The following is a 17,903-nucleotide window of genomic DNA, read 5'->3' as shown; positions in this document are numbered from 1 at the left end:
GTCTTTGTAGCTAAGAAGGACCATGATGAGACCATGATGAGACCATGGTGAGACCATGATGAGACCATGATGAGACCATAGTGAGACCATGATGAGACTATGGTGAGACCATGGTGAGACCATGATGAGACCAAGTATTTATATTATTTACATGAGAGGGTGTGAAGGGAAAGCATCCAGAACAGAAAATAGAGAAGATTAAATGGTTGGCCTCTTAGACCACTAGGCATGGTGTGCATTGTAGAGTGCTAACTCGCTTAAATGGTCATCCTAAGGATATGAAATTGTGACTTGCATGGAGTCATTTAAAAAGTTTTAGTGGAGTTCTCCATTGTTATTCATTTCTTCAAGTTAATAATATTCCCTCAAACGTTTGAAACCATTACTCAGGTAGCCTCATTGTGAAGGATTTTCTATTTCCAAATCCACCGACGGTTCCTCCGGCGCGGCCTCCCAGCCAGCCTCCGGTCCAAGCCCAGGGTGATCAGGCCATCACAGGCAAGGGGAGGGTCAATCTTACAGCAGTGCTGACACAGACCAAGAGCCTCTCTTTGAAGGTGATGGAAAGGAAGGGGTTTAGATTGAACCTTAATTCTCAATAGTAAAGCTTAACTCTGCTTAGGGGAATGGCGAAGCATTTCAGACTACACATTTCTGTTCTTGCTGTTATGAATCTATCAAAGTATCCCCTGGTATTGCTCAGACTCTGTATTCTGAATGAAGTCCTCAGTGCAAGAACCATTGAAAACCTATTTCCCTTCACAATGTGAATTAATTTCACACCCCGTAATCATTCTGAAGGCACATAAAATAATTCCATTACTCCTACCTGTAATCATGATGACCCTAATTTGAGCATCCAGCAGCTCCTGCAAGGCGGGCCTGGTCTCAGGCTTCACTCTATTTTCCATGACAAGTAATCCAAGGAAGTCAAGGTCTGATTCAGCTTCATCCCTGAGAGAGAGAGAAAGACAGAGAAGTGTGATTAAGTAATGGATGAGCAGCAGAGATGAGACTAGTTAAGGATCATTACACATGGAGTCCAGCGGGCCTTACATTTAGGAAAAAGTGCACAATTCCCAACGCATATCACACCCTTAAGCATTGCTTATGTGAGTGCATTTCAACATTTTCAAGGAAAATTTCTATTTTACAGAATTTGAACTTAAGGTTCTCTTGTTAATGACAATTCTTCCTATGAAAATTCATCTGACCTGTGGGAGTGTCTTGTGAGGCGATCTGCTGTTTCTAGGGAGGGGTTTGAGGAACTTTCAAAGTCCACCCACTAACAACAAGTACTGAAGACCAACACATGTGCAAGCTAGTTTGTTGGTATTAACCAAACATTCACAAGAAGAAGCTGAAAACATCTGAACAGCAAGTTGATTGTGCATTCAAGAGTAGTGAACACACTCTAAATATGTGGCATTTTAGGGAAAGGGGGTTCTATTTCCACATAAACCATTGTACAGCTCTACATGTGATAAGTTTATCAGAGTTTAATTGATTAAATGTTTGAGTACTGATTAGTTCATAAAATTCACAGAATCATGGTAGTGGTCCTAGAATTGATAAGAGTTTTGCATTAACCAGAATTACACTTGAAATATACGTGTACACCCAAGGGACTGCATTCCAGGTTCTACCCCTTCAATGAAGTAAACAATATATATCTATGCTTTCTATTCTAAATATGTTCCATTGTTTGAACATAGACACTTATTGAATAGTCTATATAATGCTGGTATCAACAACCCTTGGAAAGAATATTTCCAGGTATGCAGATCTTTTTTCTGCCTTGGTGATTGGATGAGTCATTTAGTACATTTCCCTGTAGGGTTCTGCTTCAGAGAAAACATGATTCAAAGATAACAAATGCTGTTTATTATGAAAATCTAGTTGCAACCGTATGCCACCTGCTTTGATTATTGTAATACTGGTGTGTCATATGTTAGCAAAGGTAATGCCTGTGGTTTGGTTTCTCTGCTGCATTGAAAGTTTGCTGTAAATAAAGATTGAATTAGACCAACATTGCCCTCTCTGGACTTTTGAAAGGGACCAGGCCTCAGACCAGGCAAGGTAAGGTTTAAAGAACACTAACACGTTTGGAGTTAAAAGAAAGGTGTGCCATGCATAACGAATGATTTTAATAACATATATATAATACTTGTATGCATTCCGGTGGAAGCAATTTGAAAGCGCCATCATGTGGTGAACTTCCTGAACATGTCAAATTCTTACATCAATTTTGTATTTTATTACATTGCAAAAAGTTGACCTGTCATTTGTTCACTTTGTTCAATAAGTTTCATTATTTCAACACCAATGGAACCCTTGGGTCACAATAAAAAGGAGGCAGGGGGACAAAGAAGAGACATAGAAAGATATTTGAATGTAGCCCTCATGCGACAGCCATTCATTTGACATGTTTGTATCTGAAACATAGAGATAATAAACTTTACTACATAATATGTGATGCAAAATTAATGGTGAATGAACTGTAGGAAGTGAGAGCCAACCGGGAGGGGAGTCTCTAGGTATGGCTGGAAGTTCTCACCCAGGGGAGCCGATGTAGGGTCGTCGTTGACCTGGCGAGCAGGGACATGAATTACTTTATTATTACTATTACAAACTGTATGCTCGGGGATCAAAGCCTTTCTTAAACAATAGCAGCACACATGGAAAGAGCAAAAAACCATGGATGATTGTTTTTGTGGAGGAAGGTGTCCATTCCTGCATATAAACGATATCAAATAATGACGATTTACTACTTCTAGGTGAGCAGCATTCTGCAGCACACATCGAAGTAACAAATCACCGTTATGAATTATTTGCAGGCAGGAAAGGGCAGCGTCCTGTACATCGACAATCATTTCCTGCAACGCAGGCACCCTCGCACTATGGCGCAGGGGTGACTGAGCTGGTATTAGGCAGCTCATTTTAGCAACAACGCTAGGGAATACAAAAGGGTGTGCCCAATTCTTGTAAATATGGCGCCTCCCTGCATTTTGGAAATGTCGGCGTGTGGTGCAACTCGGTGCTACGACATTTCTTTGTAAATTTTCGCCCTAGTCTCCCCCTATATATAACAGGCGATGCACATATGAAAGAGCCTTGGAGATGAGTGACTACGCTCTGTATACCCCAGACAGATTATCAGCAGAGTTTTGTGTGGGATTTTAACTAAAGATGCTCTTTTAGACTTACTTAAATCATAATCTCTGATTATTTTTTCAATATGAGTTTTTAATATTTGTTAAGCAAATTCAACCTTTATTTCTGTGCCAAACTTTGTATCTTAATTCAGATTGTTAGATTGTTGGTTCTGTACTTTTATGGTTTTAATACAAAAAAACAAATAAAGTTTATTGATGATAAGGAGTCATGGACATAGTATTTTGAATCAAAGAATTCTTTATTGACAATCATAAAGATAACAGGGAATCACTGCAATTATTACCGCCTCTCATTGCAAGATGGTAGACTCTTGAGAGTTTATGTTGTTCTAGGCATTGGTTTCTAATAATTTATTTCTGAGTTTATTGCTTTGGTGACACCCTGACAAAGCCAATAAACCTGACCTTTAGGAATTACAACCCATTTTACAGTGTGTAGCTTGCCTTGGCGTAAACTGTTATACGGTGTCACTAGGAGTATTGCTACCTGATAACTTGCATATCTTTTTGATTTAGTGCATTTTATAAATAGTGTGTGTGTAATAAGTAGCTTTCCCAAGTTTGGGTTAAGTGTAGTATTGCACATAGCATATAGGTGCCTCATTTAAAAAACATTTTTATAATGTAATTCATTTTATTGAGAAAGCAAAATTTAAAACATTGCAAAAATATAAAAATTATTAGGTAGGAGTATTGTAATTCTGTAATATAAAATCAAAAGAAATAACAAGTATTTTAATTCAATATTAGTAATAGGGTGTGTTTCATTGGCTAATGGTAGGATAAGCATGTTTCATTGGCTAATGGTAGGATAAGCATAAGACTATGCCCTAATTGTTATTTTACTTTTTTTATTTTATTTTAATTTAATTGTATTTTATTTCAGTAGCTAAATTCATATAGAAATATTTATATATGTACATTGTTATAAGATAGTGTTATGTAAGGGACAAGAGCAATATGTCTATATTATATAATCACATATAATAAAGTAAGTTAGTGTAATTGATTATTTAATATGTTATGATTAGAGTTAATGTTAGACAAACGAATAGGGTAAGGATACAATAATTCTTTTAATTTGATTATATTAACAATAATGTAATATTAAAATATATAAAAATATATAAAAATCATATTATTAAATGATATAATTACTGCTAAAGTTTAGAGACAAGATAAAGTTTAATATTAGATGGTGTTGCTAACATTAAAATTAAAAGTAGGCAGTAATGTAATGATAAAACGGTAAATATGTTAAGGCAATAGTAGAATAGTTAATGGTATGAGAGGTAATGGTAAGAATTGATTATTTAAGAGCTTAGCAAGTTTAAATTGGTAGGTGTCTCTGGTACATTTCCTAGAGAGTCTGCAGACACTGCACACCCAACTTCAGTACAATAAAATGTGGTTCAAGTTTTGAAGATCTATTTGTTGCACTGTCACTCTCCCAGCCCCCTTTGCAGAATACATCTAATAACAGGATGGTTGGATACCCAATATGAGGGGCAGATCTCATTTTTGCCTTCTTAATCAAGAGACAAGCAACATTTAGACCCCAGACAAAATGTCTTTTAGCAGTTTCAAGCATTGTTCTAGCTGTATGTCTTTAATAAAAAGTAGACAGAATGTGCGTGTTTCATTCCCAGTGGAAAAGAGGTTTGTCATAGATGTATTCAGTAGCAAATGACCAGACACATTCCAAGCCCCAGCCTCACATTAAAGGCCTTTTAATGTGTATACTGCATTGAGGACATTATAACCAATAATAAGAATGTAATAACTAATAAGACAATAATGTAAGACAACATTTGAAGTTTCCTCTTTGAGACATAGGGTACCAGCAGCTGCTGGGGTCATACATGAAGCAAAGGTACATAGAGACTGAGAGAGCTTCCGCTGGAAAGAAAACCCAAACTGTGTCCACTCGCAAAGTTACCCAAATAAAACATGCATCTTCTTGTACCTGTCATTGTGTAAATGACAATGTTATGCATGGCTGGTATCACCTTTTGACTTACCTGGTAAAGCTCTCAGCTGCAAAGTCCAAGCCTGTGGGCAAGGCTTTATACGCCAGTCCGATGACTCTGAATCCCCTCTTGGTGTAAAGGTCGAGTTCTCTTGAGAAGTTGGAAGGCACTGTGTGGGCAGGAAGAATGGGTCATTGTCAAACTCATTCTGATGGCTTCAGAGACGTGCAGTGCAGAAGAATACTGGCGACATTATCTGCAAGGGCCACTGCACCCCGACAAGTTCATTCATTGGATCAGAATCTACTGCCTTGTTCTGCTACCACTACTGTACTCTTGAAGATGTAGGTAAGAGTAGGACTGGGAGAAATTTAAATTGCACTTGCCTAATTTGATACATTTTGGGGAATTTCAGCTTCCTCCTGTTAAATGAAATTCATGAACTTACACTACAACCCTACTATGAGTAGTAATGCATGGTTCAATGTAAACTATTTTCAGCTAACGCTGTAGAACTTACTGCAGACACACAAAAAGAACAGAACGAGAGTGGCTGTTGTTCATGATAATCTTGTTTAAATGCATCCTCTTGCCAAAAAAATAATGCAAACATGGATTTCATGCTAAAATGTAGTGCATAATGACAGATTAGTAATTTGCGCAATTACACATAATTTCATGCAGTTTTGCCATCATATTGCGGTTGTACATGAAACTAATTACACGAATTTCGCACACTCCTAGGAAAGATTGCCAATTACAATTAGCAAACGTATAATAACATTCTATAAGTAGAATTTTACTGAATTATTGCGCAGTGAGAGTCCTTCTTCAGGGCACATGACAATTTAGTAGTAGGAGTCTATTACATACAATTATATATATTTTTTATGTATTTCCATATATCTGTATAACATGAACTGAACCAATAAATCTCTAAGTGCAAACAAAGATCAAATTATACGAAAAAAAATAAAAAATGTCTGAATAAAAATATTTTGATAAGGTGATCATTTCTCATTTCTTTCTCTTTGGCAAGCACAAATCTTCCCATACTTATCTTTTACACTAAGGGGTCCATTAGGATGTCGTGCGGTGGCACCACCACAGTGCCGGCGGGGCGGAAAAACGCCTTCTTCCGCCCACGAGCAGCGGATCTCACGTCCGCCATATTAGTATAGTAAAACATAGGTCATTTCCCGTTCGCCGTTGAGCAACACATATTGATGCTCAAACAAACACAACACTGATGTGCAAGTCACACACTTTGCACACACATAAGTGACAAATACAAAAAGGAGGAGTCACACAGAACTGCATGGACACACCAACACACTGCACAGTGCACAACAGACAACTCACACAAAAGCATTAAATCATTTACACAGGGCAGGACAATCAAAACAACAGGCACACAACTCCTGGCTGCCACATATGTGTCAATCACAATCCAGGGGCACACACACATCCACACCAACTACAAAATCACACCCTTCACACTGCACACCTCCTCACCACCCTAGAACCCACATCTCATGTATGCCAGGGGATCAGGACTAAGGTCCAACACAGGATGACCATACACACAAACAGCTGGGCATATATACAGGAATAACACACACACATTATGACTTGCCCAGCCAGCATGCAAACCTGTGCACAGCATCACACCCTGTGCTGGCAGTGTACCCCAAACTGACATGGCAACAACATAGCCAACAACAGAAAACCACTCACAAGATAACTGTATGACAGCTAAAAGAGCCAACACAGATAACACAAGTATCAGTGTCTGAATGGACTGAAGTCCCTGCCACCCCAGTAAATAAATGTGATGCGGACACAGAACTTGGCAATGTTGAAGTGACACATAGAGCATGGGGCATAGGCAACCAAATGCACACACAAAAAGAACTTTAATCAGCAAGGACACGGACAAAAGACACAAATGGAGTAACTGTCTTTATTCACATATTGCACAGATGTGAAAGTATCACTACTGTACACAACATCAAGGTACAAAATGCAGATCAAATGTAAGATATCCTGCACTAGCAAAGTACAAACAGGAAGGCCAGTGTACAAGGGAGACTCCAACACAGCAGAGCAACAGGGCCAGTGTCCATGGCAGGTGGCAGAGCAGGTACATGAGAGACTGCAAAGGTGAGAGTACAACACAGCAGAGCAACAGGGCCAGTGTCCATGGCACAGGGGAGACTCCAACACAGGAGAGCAACAGGGCCAGTGTCCATGGCAGGTGGCAGAGCAGGTACATGGGAGGCTGCACAGGCAAGGCCAGAACAGCAGTGAATGACAAGGCCAGTGGCCAGGGAGAAGTGCAGAGTCAGGGCATGAGAAGCTGCACAGTGAGTGTGTTTGACTACCCTTCCATGGTGTCAAGACTGTCAGAGTTGATGCTCTTTCTTCAATGCACGGGAGCTGAATGTCACAAGTTCCCACTGCCTCAACCAAGCCTTCCAGCAACATACAATATTAGCACGATTGCTGACTAGGCGTAGGGGGGTAAAGGGGATGGGACAGAGAAGAGACTGCCACTATACTTCTCATTCTTTCTTCAGCTTCAGACTTCGTCTTTTCCTATTCTTCTTACTTCGCTGGCTTGCATTCTCCTGTAAAAGAATTTACTGTTAACATTTATTCCTTTCTTTTCACTCAATTCTGTATTTTATTACCTCTCTGTGTACCTACCCAAAGCTGTAGTGACTTTTACCTCTCTTCTATTGCTTGTGTATAAAGCTTCTGTGCTGCAACTTTGAATATGAATCTATTAGTCCTCAATAAGTGTTAGCCTTAATTCTTCTGTTCTTGTGTCTTTTCAGGCTTCCTCACCTATTGTCTGCACAGCTGTTGTATTGAAGAAATTCTAAGGTAAGTGTTCTAAATCACACTGTACCTCTTTTGCTTCACCTAAAACCTTTTAATAGTTTTCTCTTTACTCTGTAGTTCTCTTTTGCCTTATGCGCTTCCTATGAGTTGCTTCACTCCTAGAAAATACCTTTCGTAATCTGTTTTAACTTCGTTTTGTCTTCGGGGAGTTTTTTCCTACTCTCACTCCCTTAACGACTTGTGCTGTCTCTGAACGTCTGTTAGTTTTCCTTTTAAACTGCTCTAACGAGCATGCCCAGTGTCTAGTCCAATAACTCTATGCGCATGTGTAAAAATGTGAATTGCACTCAGAAATATATTGCGCGCATGCTCCACCCGCAAAACAACATCGGAACACTCTTACTTGTCTCCCTCCGATCTCTGGAATACTCCGCTGCTTCGTGACGGTAAATTTATTTAGTTGCGATGCTTATCCCTAGTTAAGCTTCGCGACGACTCACAAGAACGTCTGTTTTCTCTTCAGGAATCAGGTGAAGTGCGCAATAGTGCGGACTCGACACCTGATTCCACATGATTGCAGTTGAACGCTAGAGCGCTCACCTGCAGTTCTGACTTCTCTTCATTGGCGGCCATCTTTGATTTCCACTTCACTCTCAGTTTGCTTTGCCTTCTCTTTTTATACAGTGGTGTTTTCAAGTCTATGGCATTAATCCTGTGTCTTCTGCCCTTACATAACCTGACAGCCCTGACACATGGCCAGCAACACAACCATGTGGAAAACGATGGGCAGGACTAGCACACCTCTATGAGAGACAGGTGGATGAGGGGGACTGCCACTCACATCTGGCTGTCAGGTAGACTTGGAGCGGGCTGGGTTTCGGGGTCAGTAGGAACACCTGACTGGGGAGACAGAGAAACAGGTGATGCAGGGCTAACAGTCGTCTGGCAAGCTGGAGGGCTGAGTAGACCAGGTAGTATAGTGGCACGTGGAGGTGGAGTCATGCAGACCTGGGACATAGTGCGGGTGGGAGATGTTGGAGGGGTGCCCTTCAACTTTTTGGGAATTCGAAATGGCTTCCTTTCTTGAGATTAATGGGAACAGGTGATGACACAACTGGTACACACACCGACTGCCCCACATCTGCTTCAGACACTGGCACTCCCTCTGGTGATGTGCTGGATCCTGCAGGACGCTTTGTCTGGCTACACCTCTGGACCACCTTAGCCTGCTTGCCAGGTGTCCCACCTACAGTGCCCTCCTTTGCTAGCTTGCTAGGTGTCCCACTTATAGTGCCCTCCTTTGCTAGCTTGCTAGGTGTCCCACTTACAGTGCCCTCCTTTGCTAGCTTGCCAGGTGTCCCACCTACAGTGCCCTCCTTTGCTAGCTTGCTAGGTGTCCCACTTACAGTGCCCTCCTTTGCTAGCTTGCTAGGTGTCCCACTTACAGTGCCCTCCTTTGCTTGCTCGCCAGGTGTCCCACTTACAGTGCCCTCCTTTGCCTCTTTGCCTGGGGTGGCCCCTACAGTGCCCTCCTCCACCTGCTTCACTGGGCTTAGAATTGGAGTTGATGTGGTGGGGGTATCTGGGCCTGTGCCCTCCCTAGGTGTACCCTTGCCATGCAATACCTCCTCAGTGGACACAGACACAGCACGCCTAGCTCTGCGTGAAGTCTTAGGGACAGGAGAGTCCTTTGCTGGAGATGCCTCAGAGGTTTGTGAGGCTGATGTCTGCCTCATGTCTTTTTCGGCCTTGCTCTTCCCTGACGGGCTCTTCTCTTGGCATTCTGTGCTGCCTCTGCTCTTTTGGGGGGATGGTGTTTGTGGGCGGGACCGCTTGGGTTGTGTCTGCTTTGTGCTTCTTGTGCTGTATCGTCTCTGTGATGCATGTGAACCTTGGTCACTGTCCTCTGATGTGGCCACTGACTGGGGGGTGGAAAAAGGCACCTGAACAGGAATGGGAGCATGTGCCTGTTGAAGTGCAGACGTCACTGTGGAGGACAAAGCCTGGACTGCACGGTGGAGCCCACCCACGTCAGAGTGTATGCCCTCCATATAGGCAACCACCTGCCCTAATTTATTGTCATGGTTGCTGAAGGCATTGAGCAGGGCGGTCTGGCCCACACAAAGCTGGCGCAGGAGCTCTACACACTCAGCATTGATGGCAGCAGGGGGGACAGGTGCAGGCTCAGCGGTGCCAGGTGTGAATGTAACACGTCCCCTCTTACGGACACAGGCAGCACCAGAGGAAGTGGATGGGAGGTTGGGCACTGGCCGTTGAGTGGCAGATGATGTAGCAGACTTCCCATCCCCTGTGCCTGACAACATGGATGCATCGCCACTCGCATCAGATGAAGTAGTCTGTGTCTCTGCCACGGATTCCTCCTGCATACTCCTGTCCCCTTCAGATGCGCTGGTGAGCTCTGTGTCACTGGCCTCTGGTGCAGCTGTAGTGCTACTCTCCCCTCCACTGGTTTCTGGCTCAGGTTCCTCTGTGCACACTGGCAATTCTGCATGTGAGACAGATGCAGGGTTGTATAAATGACATCACCCGGACCAAGCTAATTAAACCATGCATACAGGGGATGCCCAAATCAACATGCTGACCACCACACCATGCATAAACATTGCTGCAACACACTACATACACTACAACAGTGCCTGCAACACTGACTACCTGCCATGACTGAGCCATGTTCCGGCCACACAGCACAACACCTTGCCGGTATATGAAGTGTACCACACACAACGTCACATGCCCACAATTATCATGTCCCAAAACTCAGTGACATTGACATGCCTCCAGGGAACCGGATGGGAGGACACACACACCTATTAGGACATGACAGTCCACAATGCTAAGTAGGCCATACCAAGCAACATGTGGTACTCTGGGGCACCTTGTTGTCAGACGTGTGACCCTCAATAATCATGGTGCATGCAAAGTATGAATACATGAACTCACACTCAGACAGTGGACCCTTCTGTTCACCCCTAATACATTTCCCACCCCATCACAATGCAGAATGACCATGTGCATCCCAACAAGCCTGGCTATGATAAAGCACAGCATGGATGATCAACCTTTACATGAGTTGTTAGGCACAATGCCTGACACTAGCACACATCCCTGCAGCCACTCACATGACCCATCACTGCACCACCCCGCAAACATTACATGGCTCACCGCTGCAAATGGCTCTGTACACATGCATCGGCTCCCAGGCAAAGTCACCCTCCCCAAATACTCACCCCTGCCTTGCTGCCTATGCTCCTTCAGACGTGCATCCAACTCCGGATTAGTCACTGCCAATATGCGGAACATAAGTGGTGTTAAGTTTCGCCGTGCCAGACGCCCAAAGCGTGGTTGCAGCCCCAACGTCATCTCGGCCACATTTTTTGCCAGCCAGCTGATGTCGTCCCACCTCTTGTGGCAGTGGGTGCGTTGTCTGTTGGATACCCACAGGGCTCGTACATTTGCAGAAATGGCCCTCCACACGGCCTTACGCTGGTGTACTTTGAGCTGCAGTTATGGGAGAAAAGTAGGGTAAGTGACCAGTTACACAGTGTCATGTACCAACATCTATCACTACAGCACCATTAGGCAGAGTCAGGACCAATTGTAATCCCACACGTTCCCAAAGTGGGGGACACCTCACAAGGGCACTCTGCATGGGCCACATATCATGATAGCAAGCAAACATGAGGGCGTAGAGGCTACATGCCAAACACACACACATGCAGGATGACTGCAATGAAACCCCTCTGTGGGTGGCACACATCACCAGTCCCATGCATGTCTGACCCCCCCTGCCAAACACCACCCTCAATTATAACTTACCACTACATTGGCGCCACCATACAGCCTCGGGTACTGTCCCAGCACCTCATCCACTAGCACCTCCAGCTCCTCGCTTATGAATGGGTTTCACGGATCTTCTCTGTTCTTGCCACCCCTGTGGACATGTGACACCTGCGGTTGAAATGAATGTTGATGAGTCCCAGGCGGCAGGCACTTCAGGCAGCAGCAGGAGAGGGTCCCAGGCAGCAGCAGGAGAGGGTCCAAGGCAGCAGCAGGAGAGGGTCCCAGGCAGCAGGCACTTCAGAAAGCAGCAGGAGAGGGTCCCAGGCATCAGGCACTTCAGGCAGCAGCAGGGGAGGGTCCCAGACAGCAGCAGGAGAGGGTCCCAGGCAGCGGGCACTTCAGGCAGCAGCAGGAGAGGGTCCCAGGTAGCAGCAGGAGAGGGTCCCAGGCAGCAGCAGGAGAGGGTCCCAGGCAGCAGGCACCTCAGAAAGCAGCAGGAGAGGGTCCCAGGCAGCAGGCTCTGTGAGCAGTGGAAATGTGTTGCTCACTTCTACAGATTTATAGCCCCCTGTGCTCCTTTGTGAGGTGCAAAGCATCAATTATTGGTTCTGCAGGACTGCCTCATTCAAACCCATCCAATGACCGGCTCCGCGGTGGTGGAGCACGCCTTCCGCGATTTTCAAATCTGCATCATGTCTCAGCAATCGTCCCTCCCATTGGCTGTAGTCTATGGCCCTTGGCGGTGATGCACCACAGGTGCCCGGGGTGCGCTACCGCGATGGTGCATCTTTCGAACCCATCCAATGACCGGCACCGTGGTGGTGGAGCACGCCTTCCACGATTTCAAATCTGCATCATGTCACCGCAATCGTCGCTCCCATTGGCTGTAGGCTATGCCCCATGGCGGTGTTGCCCCACCGCGGACAGGCTCTAGCAACCACCATATGTGTGGCGCTGCATGGCCAACACCAGTAACCCATGCCAATGGCTTCCGCACTTGTGTATGGGAGTGGTGCTGGTATCTAGCTACCGCCTGTCTGCGGCGGTGTGAGACCAGCACCACCCCCGTACACAAGTGCTGCAGCCATTAGCATGGTGTGCTGGTGGTGGCTATGAAGCGCCACACATATGGCGGTTGCTACTGCCAAATGTGTTGCGCAGCCTGCCCAGCGCCAGCAACCCATGGTAATGGCTACAGCACTTGTGTATGGGGGTGGTGCTGGTCTCACACCGTCGCGGGCAGGTGGTAGTTTCTGCAAATTAGGTCACATGCAATGGGAAATTGAACCGTGAACTCTGCATCAGTACACAGCAGAAACAGGTTTAATGGCACATCATTGTACACACAATGCCATCTCATGGTATCAGGCACAGGTGGGTGCACGCTATGTGTGACGCACATTGCTCTGTGTTCCTGCAATGTCACTGATGCATTTGATGGTTGATGATGCCTGACAGTGTTAAGCTGGTGGTAATGATGTGTAACCAAGCACTGTGCTGTGGTCCTGTGCTGACCTTGGCAAGGCTTGTCTCACTGTATGGTGTTCTTCCATACTTGTGCTACTATATCAGCCCATGGACACAAGTTTACCATCACATGTAATCATTGTGCTCTTGATGTGCGCCAGCTTCACATGATGCATTGAGGTGTGACAGGTAAAGCAGATGTGTGTGAGGCATTCATGGTCATCTCACACACTTTTTTGGATGTTACGGGATGAGGCGTGCACATGTGGAATGTCCAGTTCTGGAACTGTGCATTTTACATTGATATTCTGTTATGTCTGCGGGACATGTTTTGGCTAAATGGATTGGTGTGTCCCCTGTGTGTCTCCAATTTATACACATGTAAACTTGTCTGTCACGCATCTCTCTTGGAATTCTTTCGGTTTTGCGTAACATGATTCATGGTATGTGCTGTGTCCACTTTTTGATGGTTGTCATTGACATGTGTCCATGTACATCTCACCTAGGAGGAGGCCAAATCTCATACGTCACCTGACAGTGCTGGGGGACATGGAGGAAGTAGCGATCATCTGACAATTCCGCATAGACAGGGCGAGCCTGAAGACCGTTGTGACGAGTTGGAGCCCCACTTGTATCTTTGTCGCCACTACCCAACTGCCTTTACACCCACATACAAGGTGATGGCAGCCCTCCACTTTTTTGCAACTGGTTCCTTCCAGGAGACCGTGGCCACCGCTGCAGGGATGTCACAACCCATGTTCAGCATGGTGCTGAGGGATGTACTTGCAGCCATGATGATATATAAGGATCAATACATTCATTTCCCCAGCGGAGCAGAATTGCCAGGAGTGAAGGCTGACTTCTATGGCCTTTGGCACATACCACATGTTGTTGGTGCCATCGATTGCACCCATGTATGTCTGGTGGCACCACAGGCCACTTAGCATATTTTTAGGAATAGAAAACATTATCATTCTATAAATGTGCAGGTGGTGTGCCTTGCGGACATGACGATTTCGCTTGTGTGCGCAAGATTCCCCGGAACTGTCCATGATTCCTATGTCATGAGGAACAGCATGGTGCCCCGGATGATGGCTAACCTGCATCCCGATCGTGCTTGCATTGTGGGTGAGTATGCCCTGTGATATGGCGTGAGGTGTGTTTGTGACCTGCTGCACTCAGCCTGTGTGACATTGCAATGTGTGTTTTTATTTCCTAGGTGACTCTGCATACCCCAGTCGCCCCTGGCTGCTGAGTCCAGTGCGAAATCCCAGGACCCCGGCTGAAGTCAGGTACAGTGAGGCCCACGGCAGGACCTGGCGTGTCATTGAGCGGACTTTTGGGCTACTCAAGTCAAGATTACGCTGCCTTGACCGCACTGGAGAAGCACTGGCATACTCGCCTGGGAAGGTCTTCAAGATCGTTGTGGCATGCTGTATGCTGCACAATTTGGCCATTCACAAGAGGATTCCAGTAATGAGGACAGTGGAGAGGAGGAAGGAGTTGACATTCGTCAACAGCTCATCAACCGCTACTTCACTTGAAGGTGTGCACAGATGTTCGACTTGTACATTGTCTTTTGTCGTAGTTGTTGTTGTGCAGTGCTATCTGTGGATGGTAGAGACAGACACACGTTCAATCACCTATGTGTAGGAAATGTGACATTGACATTCCATATGTGGACATAGGCTGGACTCTATTTGCTAACACATGCAGCCCATTGTCATGTATGCCAGTAGTCTAATGTGTATGTTTTGTGTATTGTTCTGTCTGTGATGCCACAATGACACCAGTGACTGTTGTTCTGTTGTGTCTCCCTAGGTGCTTCAGAATAATCCTGCCCTACATACTGTACATCATTTGGACACATCATGGACATTTTCAACACTGTAATTATTGCACTAAAAACGAGACTGCACAAAATCTGGTGCGTCAGGTATTTTATTTGCAAAGTGGACATGTGAATTGTGCGGGAATATTTACATGAAGGTGGGGAATAAGCACTGAGTTGACAGTGATGGTAGGTGAGATGCAAGAGTAGCCACCACATGGGTGTGGTGACTTGTCCAACAGACAAGTACCATTGCCAAGGAAATATGGGGAAAGATAGTCCAAACAGTCAATGCAGTGGGGAAGAGGGTTGCCATCAGGGCTGGCCCCGTGAATAGCGTGTGGCAGGTGCTTTGCCACCAGAGACTCCCAGGCTCTTCTTTGGATGCCCCCTTGATCTTTTTGGCAGTGGGGGGCCTGCTGAATTGCCGGCGGCATCAGAGGACTCGCCCCTCTCTGTTGGCGCAGGGGAGGATGTTGCACTGTCATCCTGTGGCACAACAGGAGGGGCGGAGGTGTTGGTTTGGGACGCAGGTCTATCTCTCTGCAACACCATTTGCTGGGCCATGAGGTCCACAATTTGACCAATGCGTCTGTTGATGGACCTCATCAGCAGGATGAGCTCACTTAAAAGTTTCTCCGACCGGCCACTTTGTCCCTAGACCTGTTCATATGCACCGATGACTCGGGTGAAGTGTTCCAGGGATGGTGTGCAAACCTCCTGATGTCTGGGACGGACCCTGGCCCTCCCACCTGCCCTGCTGCCACGGACCTGTTGCCTCGCCATGGTGGGTTCTCACACACTCTCCCTGCCCTCCACCGTTGGTGGGGTGTTCTGGTCGTCCCCTTGGACAGGGAGGGTGGTGGTGGTGGTGGTGGTAGGGGTGGTGGCCGAGGTGGCAGCGGTGACTGCAGGGATCTGCTGTGCAGTTGTTGGTGCAGCAGACTTGGTGGTGGGGAGGATGGGGTCCTGGACCCGGTTGGGCCTTGGCACACTAGATGGGGCGGCCTGGAGCTCATCGTCCATACTGTCCTGGGAGTCTACATCCGAGAGTCCATGCACCGGGAGTGGAGACTGGCTCTGCTGGTTGATTTTGTCCTCAGCAGCAAGACCTTCATCACCTGTGGATTTGATGGGAAATGGTCAGTGTTGGGCGATGTGCAGGGAATGTGTTAGCTGCATGCCATCTGCTGTACACTACACAATTGTGACAACTTTTGTATTCTTGTTACATGCAATACTGCCTGTTATTACATGCTGCATATAAACATCATGAAATCATACATGTCCTGTGTCAATGCATTGCATGCAATTGGTGCCGTGTGTAGTGTTGCAGGTCTCCCAACCACAAACAGCCAGACCTGTGATGATGGCTACCTACCTACCTAGATGAGGGTGGACAGTGCAATAGCTGACACATGCTCCTGGGTGGGGGAAGCCTCCATGCTGCTGGAGTGTGGGACAGGGGGCATGCTGGGAGTAGTGATACAGTACAAAAGGGGGTGGTGATGGACGGAGCATCTGAACCAATCAAACACTCACACCCAGTCAAAAGATCTGGGTTTGATCCATCACCGTTCCTTAGCCCACTCTGGCATCCCAGTTCAGACATGGCTATATGCAAATCAGTCTGACCCTGTGCCTCATGGGAACAGTCCAGCCCGAACTGCCAAGCCATGCCTTCCCTGGACCGGAAACAAGCTTCCGAGGGCTGGTTTCTGGCATTACAGCCGTCTTCAGCCCGGCTTGCTTGAATCCAGTGGCAAAGTGAGCAAGGGACTCATGTCTGAGCATACCCTGCCACACTTATGGCGGCCAAAGCGGTAAAAAAGGGGGTGGTGATGGACGGAGCATCTGAACCAATCAAACACTCACACCCAGTCAAAAGATCTGGGTTTGATCCATCACCGTTCTTTAGCCCACTCTGCCACCCCAGTTCAGACATGCTATATGCAAATCAGTCTGACCCTGTGCCTCATGGGAACAGTCCAGCCCGAACTGCCAAGCCATGCCTTCCCTGGACCGGAAACAAGCTTCCTTTTGTACCGCGAGTAGTGATACAGGCCTCCCACCCACAAACAGTCCTCCAATACAAGATGGCTACCTACATGTAAGTTTGTTTGGTGAATATTGCAATGGCTGACACATTCTCCTGGGAGTGGGAGGCCTCCATGCTGCTGGAGTGTGGGACAGGGGACCAAAACAGATTACACAATTAATATAATTAATTATTAATTAATTAATTAGTACTAATTATCATCTAATTATTAATTAAAAATAAATTACTTCTCACCCTTTACCGCTACAATCCCACAACATGCCCCTAAAAAATTACCCAATTAACATAAATAATTATCAATTCATTAATATTAATTAACAACTAATCATTAGATAATTACAAATATATCACTTCCCACCGTTTACCCCTATAAACCCCCACAACCCATACTTAAAATGTACCCCAAAAAATTAAAAGCACAAATAACACAATTAAATATAAATTAAACAAATATTATTAAATAAGAAATAATCATTAATTTATTATAATTTTATTACTTCCCAACCTCTTCCCCTACAAACCCACAACCCACTAGAGAACTAAAAAACACAGAATGTATTTAAATTAAATTGAATAACTACAAGAAATGTAACACATCTATTAAAAACATAAATAACACCTTTTATAAAAAAAATCACAAACCTTTAAATTAAATACAAAAATTCTTAACACTAAATAAAAAAGTATTATTATTGACTTCAAAATTTTTTACATTAATATTAATTACTTTCAAATCGATATTTTGGGCATTG

At 45.3% G+C, this 17,903-nt stretch overlaps 1 protein-coding gene across 1 annotated transcript in view; it reads right to left on the bottom strand.

Moving 5' to 3' along the window:
- The window catches only part of LOC144770018 (putative cation-transporting ATPase 13A4), a 380,863-nt gene that overhangs the window by 181,611 nt on the left and 181,349 nt on the right, over nt 1-17,903 (bottom strand). Inside the window, exons 15-16 of the mRNA XM_078654211.1 lie at nt 5,198-5,315; nt 830-954 (exon numbers count right to left, since the gene is read on the bottom strand). Coding sequence (XP_078510337.1) covers nt 830-954; nt 5,198-5,315 — 243 coding nt within the window. The remainder of the gene's footprint in view (nt 1-829; nt 955-5,197; nt 5,316-17,903) is intronic.

The sequence above is a fragment of the Lissotriton helveticus genome, chromosome 7 (assembly GCF_964261635.1).
Source record: "Lissotriton helveticus chromosome 7, aLisHel1.1, whole genome shotgun sequence".
NCBI classification, from domain to species: domain Eukaryota; kingdom Metazoa; phylum Chordata; class Amphibia; order Caudata; family Salamandridae; genus Lissotriton; species Lissotriton helveticus.
This window is presented reverse-complemented; position numbering and strand designations above follow the sequence as displayed.